This window comes from Rosa chinensis, chromosome 4 (assembly GCF_002994745.2).
Source record: "Rosa chinensis cultivar Old Blush chromosome 4, RchiOBHm-V2, whole genome shotgun sequence".
NCBI classification, from domain to species: domain Eukaryota; kingdom Viridiplantae; phylum Streptophyta; class Magnoliopsida; order Rosales; family Rosaceae; genus Rosa; species Rosa chinensis.
In genome coordinates this window covers 75156-85300 of record NC_037091.1, presented here as the reverse complement: position 1 = coordinate 85300, position 10145 = coordinate 75156, and the positions used below count along the sequence as shown (strand labels likewise).

The 10145-nt window shown below is 38.8% G+C and overlaps 2 protein-coding genes across 2 annotated transcripts; one reads left to right on the top strand and one right to left on the bottom strand.

Moving 5' to 3' along the window:
- Window positions 1-769: 769 nt before the first annotated feature.
- On the bottom strand, window positions 770-6433 carry LOC112197415 (zinc finger CCCH domain-containing protein 16). The gene is made up of 10 exons (XM_024338068.2): window positions 6283-6433; window positions 5484-5646; window positions 5109-5206; window positions 4899-4994; window positions 4651-4744; window positions 4332-4546; window positions 4009-4115; window positions 3429-3654; window positions 1595-1667; window positions 770-1134 (listed from the first exon to the last, which is right to left on the bottom strand). Exons 1-10 carry the CDS (start codon window positions 6324-6326, stop codon window positions 1087-1089), a joined length of 1164 nt encoding a protein of 387 aa, XP_024193836.1. The 5' UTR covers window positions 6327-6433; the 3' UTR covers window positions 770-1086.
- Window positions 6434-6506: 73 nt separating this feature from the next.
- On the top strand, window positions 6507-9119 carry LOC112197414 (protein REPRESSOR OF SILENCING 3). The gene is made up of 4 exons (XM_024338067.2): window positions 6507-6765; window positions 6849-7052; window positions 7167-7559; window positions 7671-9119. The coding sequence occupies exons 1-4, from the start codon at window positions 6556-6558 to the stop codon at window positions 8838-8840; spliced, it is 1977 nt and encodes a 658-aa protein (XP_024193835.1). The 5' UTR covers window positions 6507-6555; the 3' UTR covers window positions 8841-9119.
- The last annotated feature ends 1026 nt before the right edge of the window (window positions 9120-10145 follow it).

Genomic DNA, 10145 nt, shown 5'->3' with positions numbered 1-10145 from the left:
GAGGCAGAAAAGGGTTCAAGGTTTTGTATTCGGATTCAAGGTTTTTAGCTTCTTGAATCAGGGTTTGGCTATTTGTTTTAGGGTTAGGGCTTCGTGCTGATAACATGTTTTAGGGAAACGAGAATTGAGAGGAATTTGCTGTGTATTCTCATTGATAATAGAGGCCTCTTTATATAGAGGATTACAATGCATAGAATCTCAATCATACAAGGAAAGTAATCGTACATTGAATAGAAATCTAAATCCTTCTAATTTAACCCTATTACCACTAGAGCAAATAACCTAGAGTTTGGACCAAACACAAATTAGGGTTTACTTGAACATTTAATTATTTCTTATATTTGTACCATTTGTAAATCAATGACCGGGCTTAATTTTGATGCATTAAAGCAATTTAACAATATTCTTTAAATTTTCTTATTTTGTTCAAAGCTATTACCCACTTTTGGAAATTAACTCCAACAATGTTAATTTGGATCACCGGTGCCCATTCTCTCCTCCTTTGATCACAAGCAGTATCAACGTTTAGCTTGAGCTTGACTCGTGTACACTCCTAAAAAGGAAGGACAAAGTTGAAAATTTCGCTTCACCAGCAAGCAGCAGTAGGAATTGCAATTGCAATAATTAGTAATTTATGCTTTCTTTTGTAAGATAAAATTTATAGGGCATTAATATACCAGCTCCAAACAGTCCACAAGGTCTTTTCGGTGTTTATTTGCAGTCATTTCTAGTTTCAGCCGACTTTTAGATGTGTTAGTATAACATCACATGGTTCTAAATAGTCATAAGCTATTGCGTTAGTATATCATCACACGGTTCTAAATACTCATAAGCTGGGTGGGTTTGGAAACAAGATGGCACATCAGTTCTATTCAAATAAGGCATACGGGCATGCATGAAGATACATTGCAACCATGTGGCCTGCCCAAATGAAGTTTTTCCCTCTCCTTTTAGTGTCCTCCCCTTTCATTGCGCTCACCCAACTTGAGATTTCGAGATGTCTTTTTGCACTTGGGGTACTTCCCTTGCATATTAATATCAACAGTAAGTGCTGTGATTGTCCTGTTCATAAAGTACTGCTACAGCTTACAAGTCAATCTGAACCAATGCATCTGGCGGTTCTTCTTCTGGAACCTGGGGAGAAACAAAATAAAAATGATGTTGGAATATTCATTATATACCAAGTTAACTTCATGGTTTCAAATAATAAGCAATCATAAAGAGTTCTGAGGAAGAGGATAACAATGTGATATACCTTTTCTTTTTTCTTCTTCTAATAGTAAATAGCAAGGGTATGTCTTCTTACTTTGCTATTTGAATTTTTGAGTTTAAGCATATAAAAATCTTTATCAAATTTATTAATGCACTAATGTGGAATTATCACCTAAAATTATCATAAAAGATCAACAATAATAAAGGGAAAAGGACATGTTCCCAAATCCCAATAAGACTTGACTATTTGCATCCAATGCAGAATTAAAACATTTTTTTTCTTTGGTTTTATCTCTAAACAAAATAATACTCAGAAATGCTAATAATATGATGCACAATGAGTATAAATGTGCAAGCTTCTTATGAAACCCCAGGATGTTACCTCTCCAGGTGTCCATTTCTTTTTCAACCAAATACTCATGTCCCCAGAAATCTTCTCTCTTTGTATGTTATTTCTGTAGGATAAACAAGAAGAGCAAAAGATAAATAGAAGCACATAACAGAGCTCTAAGTACAGAGATAATTGTAATGAGGATAGAGGATACAAAAAACTAAAAACAAGCTGCTGGAATTTGAAGAGAAACAATAATGTTAAAGAGTAAATAAAAACCTAAATGAGAATACTTATGGTGGTTTGGTGGAGGTGCTTGGGTTCTCTATGGAAGGATTTTTTTGGTTCTGATTAATGATTATTAAACTTATCCTGGTGAGGAGGTCCCAATTTTCACATACATGTGTAAATATTATCTGTGGTCCACCATACCATGCGCCTGTTTTTTAAGCCCCATTCGAGGATAATCTTTGCACATCTAACAGTGATCTAATAAATGAACACAATGGTTCTGGTAACCGCTGAAATTATCCTGATGATAATCAAATGGTTAGAGATTTGTCATTTGGCTCATTTTTTATCTGGAAGCTGGACCTAAACAATGGAGTGAATGGACAATTCAGATTATGGTACACATGGCAAGGTGAGATCAAAGAAGTATTGGTGCCTTATTAATTTACTATTGGATTACTGCATGCAAGCTCCTGTCCAATTACGAGATACTATATAGCAATAATGTCTTCCTAGGATCTCAAGATGCAAGCTATATACCTTTCTAAAACCAATCCTTGTTGGAGATCCTAAGAGTTGCTAGCAAATCTTGAGACTTTCATGCTAATCAAGGGCATTTTTTAATTTGTTTTGGGAGAATTTTATGCTAAGTTTGAGATTTTTTTTTGAACTGAAATTTCATTTTAACATTATAGCATGTTACAAAGCCAAACGACTATAATTCCATTTTGAACAATCCATACACCTCTTGTCAATATTGACAATAGGATTTAATATTTCAATCCCAATAGTAGAGGTCCTGCAGTATTGTTCGTTGAAAAAGCTTATCTTGCTATTGTTGGTTATCAAGAAGCATGCCTATCAACTAAAACCTTGACTCACATATGCTAATAGCTAAACATAGCTTTGAACACCAGTGCACAATTGTAGAAACTGCCCACTACCACCCACTAGAAGACCTATGAAACAATGAAAGAACACGGGTACTAGAGATTAGGTTAACAATATTTTTATGTTATTTTATTTCAGTAGTTTATGCTTGTTTTGGAAACTTCCTATGTGGTATACTTGTATTGGTTTCCATGAGTTGGGGGTACTTTTTATTGGTGGAACGGGGGTTCACGGCCCAAAACAAGAACAGCAAACTAAGTAGCACAAAAGGCGATACAAATGACAAACATCTGGGGTATTTTATTTATAATTTCCTTTTTTTTATTTGGACTGGCCTTTGTAAACATACCAAAATATTTGATTTAAGCAAAATTAGTATAATCTAGTTACATGTATCATATAGCTTTTAAAAGAGAATAATGATGGACCTGTACTAGAATCTCAAGTAATTTGGGTGAAGGTTTTCAGATTCCAATCACGTGGATGTGGTGTTAAGGTCATCTTCAGTTGTTTTTTTGGGTTTGACATTCCAATTATGTAGATGTGGTGTAAGTCATCTTTTTTTGTTTTTGTTTGAAGAGGTCATTTTCAGTTGAACTGTAAATACGGGTTGTAGATTAAATGCAAACAGTCTGATAAGATTAAAAAAGAAAGTGCATAGATCAGCCGATTTCTTGATTCCCAAACATAAATTATCAAATAAATATAATTTCTTTCTGAAAGATAATATATAGAAGAGAAAAAATTGTTTCCACAAACTTACAGTGACTGAGCTTCTGCAGTTATTTGTCCACTTGAAATGGAAGCAGAGCTAGGCCCGTCTGAAACAATAAGTGGCTGGCTACTTGTAGCACTAGGAAATTGTGATGGCACTGCTGAACTAGATATTTGGTTGCTGTCAGGTCTCATGACATCAGTGTTGCCAAATCCTACATTGTGGGTAAAAATACTTCCGCGTGTACTGTTATGAGATTGGCCGGCAAGTGAACCTATGATTTACGATAAGAAGCAATTGAAGAATCATGAAAATGTAATGGTATTAAATTTTCTTTCATAGATGTTATTACAAAACAGAAGATGATACATTTATTTAGGATGAATGTGAAATCCATGAAAGTCCAGATCACATCATAAACTCATTAAGAAAACACCAAAAAAATAATTAATCAACACTCTCCAATCAGTAGGGCATATATCTTAAACACCTAGATAATGGTACCCAAGAGAAGCTACCTATTCCTCGTTCTTAAACACACCTATTTGTTCCATTCCAATTAACCAGACCAGTGCCACATGAGCATCAAAGTCACACATTGAAATCCACTGAAACAAAACAGTCTTACCAACGTTTGCAGATGGAATATTGTTTGTCCCAAATCCACTTGAAGCATGGCTAGAATTCATGAACAGGCTCGGCTGAAAAAACCCATTATTTGCTGGTGCAGATGGCCTGGAAAAGAATTGCAATGAAGGGTTGTTAAGCCCATGGAAATCATGAAAAACAGGATTGAGGATATGAATAAGAAGTTTCAAAGTTAATAAGGGAGAGGGTGCTTAGAAGTCTCAAAAAGGGGGAGGGCTTTATGTATGGGTGGAAGCATGGGAAACAGACGGATTTTAGAATAGTTGAGACCAATGTAGTCTAAATATGAGAAGTGAGACTTGCCTTTGTCCAAATCCCACGTTGAGGGATGTACCAAACTGGTTGAAACTCGATACTGAAGGAGGAGCACTACTTTGAGGAGTCTGCAAGAATGCATTTGCAGTAGCTGAAGCGAAAGGGCTTTGGCTAACAGTAGAGTTCAGTGGAACAGCACGGGGCTTGCGAAGATTTTCAAACTCAATAGACTTGGTATTAACCACATTTCGTTCTCTTTCAATCTGTCCAGTATTGTTTAATCAGAAGCACATCGATGACACACAAATATAGTCATAGACGCATATGAACATTCAAGTGTAAACTGTGATATGTAAGGTTATCTTACTATTGACGGCAAGTTCAGCCCTCGCTTAGCATCATCATATGCCAGTGCCCTCAATTCTTCGTAACTAACATCACCAACAATATCACAAGGAGAACTGCAAACAAATAAATTCAAAATGTAGTGTTTATTTTGATTGGTGCATATCAATTGCTGAATGCTTTACCTAAGAACTTCAAAGACGAAGTCCCCTACAGCAGTGACTAGAATCAAAGTCTCAAATTTTTTTGAATGTGGCTAATTAAACATACTTTCTTGAGTGACCATAGCAGGTAAGTTTCCAAAGTGGTCTCTCACGCTCAAAATCTTCATTAATTATACTTCTGCAAGACTCGGGATTTGTGCACCTTCAGGTACATGGATTCACAGGTGGTTAGACATATTAACTTAAATCACGAGATAACAATGGCAGTGCAAAGCTATAGAGATGCAAATAGATAAACTGTCAGCCAATAACTTACTCATGATTTGTTGTCTGGGGCTGGTTATCAGATCTCCGTGATGAAGGAGTAGCAGTAGCAGCTGCGGGGGAGGAACGAGTCCATTTGTTTTCGAAAGGCTGATCACAAGTAACACTAGCATTAAATGACACACATAGAGCTTTCAACGATGTAACTTGTGAAAAATTTCAAAACCAACATGAGCAATAACCATAGGAGCATAAGATTCTTTATTGTCATTAATCAATCATTGAAAGCTTTCATCTTTTTAAATTGATAAATTTCTGGAAATCTTGTAAAATTGTGACTTGCAATTTACATCATTAAAATGCCTTAAATGATATAATGAAGACCTTCTATTTAATACATGGATGTAGATCTGAGGGGGGAAGAAACCTTATCAGTTCCCGCTTTTGACTGAGAGTTGTTATGAACACCAAAACCATAAGGATTGGACTTTTGGTGCTGATTTGAGCCAGATTGGGATCCACCAAAGATATTCGACTTTGGCTGTTGCTGAGTCACATGAAGATATCTACACTTATCTCCATACTGACAGCTGAAAGAAGCATGGTAAAAAGTTATATATATATATAACAAACAAAGTATCATGTAAACACAAGAAAGGCAGTCTATAGTTTGGTTCAGACACAAAAGTTGGTTACCAATCAAGTATGGAAGGAAGTCGAATACAGACAAAACTGAAGGATACATATAGACAACAAGATGGAATGAAATGAGTTTGAAGAGAAGAGAAGGACAGTGAGTGAGAACAATAAGTGGTGGTAGCACAGTCCCAGGTTGTCTTGGCTACCTTAGGAATGTAAAGTCTATAAATGAAAATTTGGTTTTTGTGGATAAATTCAACCGACAGGTTTAACATCTAACCTCCAACCCCCCCACCCCCCCCCCCCGCATAGAGGGGAAGAGTCAACCTAGCATGCTCTACTGTACTAGTTGAGATGAAAAGGCTCAATGCGGCCAGTCGATCATCAGTTTCTTCTGTATCTAGTTTGTAATTTTGCAATAACCCATCAATTCGATACAAACTCTTTGGTGAAAGCAGCAAAGAATATGAGCTATATGCATCTCCTATGTATATGTTGTTTATGACAGATAGAAAGTATTAAAAGATGAAATCGTAGACAGTTGAAAAAAGCAATAATAAGCAAGAGAGAGGGAAGAGGAAGAGGACCTGCCACGCTGAAAGTATCTGCACGGTTCTGTCTTTACAGGCATCTCGATCGCTCCGGGTTCCTCCTCCCAGTCCCCGACTCCTTTCGCCTAATTTTGTACTAGTGTAAGTGTGTATATTTCTGTATTTTCCCTTTTGAATTTTGGGCCTTTTTTATTAAATTGGGCCCGGCCGCCCGACTTGGGCCCAAATTGAAAGGGTAGGGTTTAGCACTTGAGCTCAAGTAGAAGTGTAGAAGAGAGGAGAAAAGTCGTGAGAAAGAATCTGGTTGAGATGATGGAAGTGGAACAAGGAGGAGGAAGAGAGCGAATATTCGTTGGGGGTTTGGGAGAGAGCGTGACGGAAGACGATCTGCAAAGGCTGTTCACCGGAGTTGGAGGAAGCGTCGACGGAATCGATATAATCAGAACCAAAGGCCGTAGCTTTGCTTACGTCGACTTTCTGCCTTGCTCAGACAAGTCCCTCTCCAAGCTCTTCGCCACGGTATGTATGTTTCTCTCTTTCAATTCTTTCTTTTGCCCTACAAGAAAGACCTAGGGATTAATTACTACTGTCGTTGTATACAGTATAATGGGTGCGTTTGGAAGGGCGGGAAGCTGAAACTCCACAAGGCTAAAGAACATTATCTTGTTCGTTTGAGACGAGAATGGGCTGAACTAGAAAATGCTCAACTTGCTGCTGAAATTAAGCACCACACCACCCAAGAAGCTAAAACTGCTTCACAACACAGCACCAAGCAGCTTCGCTTATTCTTTCCTGCTCTAAGAACCGTAATGCCCTTTACTTTTTAAGTTTCTGCTTATTCAGCCTATTCTGCTATATATGTGCTTGGCAATTGTGTGCTTCTTTAATCTCCAACTGCATATTTGACTAAATGTGTATAGGTGAAAGCTTTGCCCTTTAGTGGAACTGGCAAGCACAAATACAGTTTCCAACGTGTTCAAGTTCCTTCTCTCCCCCTTCATTTCTGTGACTGTGAAGAGCATGCTGTTTTTGACCCTTCTCCTGATCAACAAAACCAATTACCTGACCATGTGATCAATGACAAAGAGCTTAGTATAATGAATAAAGTAATGGACAAGCTCTTACAAAAGGAATTGGAACATGTTTCTGATGATGCTGATCACAATACTACCGCCTCCCCTCTGCCTCGGCCTCTGCCTAGTCAACAACATGGTGAGCTTTATCTTCCTACTGAAGCGGAAGCTGAGCAAGACGACCTCATAATTAATATTGTGTCAAGTAAACATGAAGAAAACATACTATCGGCCTTGGAGGTACAGTATAGCCTTAATTTGTTACTCCTAGAGTTCTATACTTTGTTTTTGCTCAAGGTCTCTAGCTTCCTAGAAGTACTTATTTCTCTTTGTTCTATATTTGTTTACTAGGAATTGAGATCCAGTGGAACACAGGTGTGCAGTAAGATTAATGGACCTCCTAACAAAAAGAGGAAATCCCTTCTCAACAAGAGTTACAATGAAACAGAATTGGAGCCTGATATCCCTGGCTCAAAGACGGATTCTAAATCTCAACCAGATAAACCAGAGCTGGGAGTCCAACAATCAACTGCCCCGGTTTCATGGTCTCAGAAATGTTCATGGAGACAACTTGTCGGTCATAGGGACAACAGTGGGTTCAGTGTCTCACATATACTGACAGGCAGATCTTCTTCTAGTGACCAAATGGAGCCCAAATCTGGCAGTTCCGATGTGCACCAGTCTGAGGACCTGGCAAGTGACGGAAACTCAGAAGGCCAGCTGTCTGAGATGGAACCACTTAAGGGAAGATCAGAACATAAACCTACCAAGTCAGTATCTGACTCATATGAGTCGGGTAGAGTTCCTTCATGGCGTCAGGAATTATCTCTGACACAATTGACTGATGAGAATACTGGGAGTGTAACTGAACAGGCCCAGCCAAACTCTGGTTCTGGTGCTTTTGAAGTGTCCCATTCTGACAGCAAAAACCAGGACTTGGCAAGGGATGGAAACTTGGAAGGTCAGCTCTGTGAGATGGAACCGGTGGAGGAGAATGCGGATCCTCAACCTCAAAATGCATTATCAAACTCAACTAAGTCAGGTAGAGGAGCTTCATGGCGCCAGAAATCGTCCTGGACACAATTGATTAATGACAATACTGGAAGCTCATTCAGCATAACACAAGTTCTACCAGCTGGTATCTCTTTCAAGCAACAAGGGTTCCAAAAGCCCAGAGGTGTAGAAGTCATGAGCTCTTTTGGCAGCAAGCTCAAGGAAACAGTAAAGCAAGATAAGAATAAACTTACTAGAGGTGAATCCTCTTCTTTGGGGATAATTGGAAAGGAGGGGGATGGTTTACCACGGAGTACTCCTAAAGAGAATCAACAGATTATTGCCGGCAATGACAATGCTCCAGATCTGGGGAAAATATGTGATTTGACACCAAAGCAAGCATCTACAGGCACTGTTGACAAAGGTAAAACCTGCTTATTTGTGAGAAGTGCTGCTTCATTAAATGAATGGGCGAAAGCTAAGGCTGCCCTAAGTGGGTCACGAAAAAGAAAGAACAGCAACAAGTAGATGTTTTGAGCACACAAAATTGATTCTCTCTGGCATGACACTTGCTCCAATCCAAGTTCACATAGGAACAGCCTAAGATTTTGGACTTATTTGCTTTTTAGTTGGGCACTTGCTCCGGATTGGCAGAGTTGTATGTAATTCTATTGAAAGTTTAAAGACCTAGGTAGCCACATATGAGTTATTGTTTTCATTACAGTATTACTTGTCCCTTCGCATTAGCAGCATTCTGTATTGGCATGCTTGCTTGCTGGGCTTGTCGCATTTCTTGATTATTTGCTACCCTGTGGTTCTATGTTTTTTTTTTTTTTGGTTACAAGAGGAACCAAAAGGCCCAAAACAGTTCTTTTCTAACTAAGAATTAGAATCATTTCCAGTTCGCCCGACTCTGAGAACACCATCAATGTCATCAAGGTAGGCTTGAGAGGCATGAGTAGGAGGCTCTTCAAATATGATTAGACCAGGGGAATGCTCGACACTCATTTTAGCTTAGGCAACAGCCGTCATTTTACACTCACGAATCACATCTATCTTGGTATTTTCCAGAGCAGAAATGTAGTGATGGCAATCATTAATCAAAGACCCGAGAGGGTGTAGAGAGAGATCATGCCTCTGAAGTAAATGAATCAGAATAGCAGAATCAGACTCAATCTCAAGGTTAGAAATGTGGAGGGTTCTTGCAAGTCTCAGACCAAAATAAGACCCCAAGCCTCAGCATCAAGGATAGCACCAACACTCAAGTTAACTTGAAAGCCAGTAATCTAATTACCAAAATGATCTCTAATGACACCACCAGCACCAATTTTCCAGACAAAGAGGCTCTAGTGCCATCAACATTGAGTTTATAATAATTTTTAGGAGGCCTCAACCAAGCAAGCATAGAGAAATCATAAGTTCTAGATACTTTAGTCTTAAGAACAGAGAGTTTCCATTCCTCAGCAGAACTCAAAATAATTTTTCCATGATTAAGAGGCATAGTGAAGTGTACTTACATAGACATTTGCAAGCATAATTAGCTATAATGAGCCATGCTCATGCTACCACTAGTGTTACCAACTCCCGCCAAAGGAGTAACCTACGGGAACACGGCCAAGCAGGCTACCGCCTGAACCCTGGCTTACCCCCAGATCACCGCTGACGCGCCGCCAGGCGCCGCTCCAAGACAACATCAGAAGCTCCAGAAGCTGGGGACTGAAGCATATCAGTACCACATCGAAAACATGGAGAAGATCAGCTCTCTCCTTACCTATAAAAGGTTCTCTCCTCTCTCCTCATTAATTACGCATTTAATACTTACCTACTGTTACT

Excerpts from the sequence above, each read along its gene's own strand:
- LOC112197415 (XM_024338068.2), bottom strand. The coding sequence starts at position 6,326 with ATGCCTGTAAAGACAGAACCGTGCAGATACTTTCAGCGTGGCAG. Across the intron at positions 5,647-6,282 it reads AGATACTTTCAGCGTGGCAG|CTGTCAGTATGGAGATAAGT; the intron begins GTCCTCTTCCTC and ends TGCTTCTTTCAG. Across the intron at positions 4,745-4,898 it reads TGCTATGGTCACTCAAGAAA|TTCTCCTTGTGATATTGTTG; the intron begins GTATGTTTAATT and ends ATTTGTTTGCAG.
- LOC112197414 (XM_024338067.2), top strand. The coding sequence starts at position 6,556 with ATGATGGAAGTGGAACAAGGAGGAGGAAGAGAGCGAATATTCGTTGGG. Across the intron at positions 6,766-6,848 it reads TCTCCAAGCTCTTCGCCACG|TATAATGGGTGCGTTTGGAA; the intron begins GTATGTATGTTT and ends CGTTGTATACAG. Across the intron at positions 7,053-7,166 it reads TCTTTCCTGCTCTAAGAACC|GTGAAAGCTTTGCCCTTTAG; the intron begins GTAATGCCCTTT and ends AAATGTGTATAG.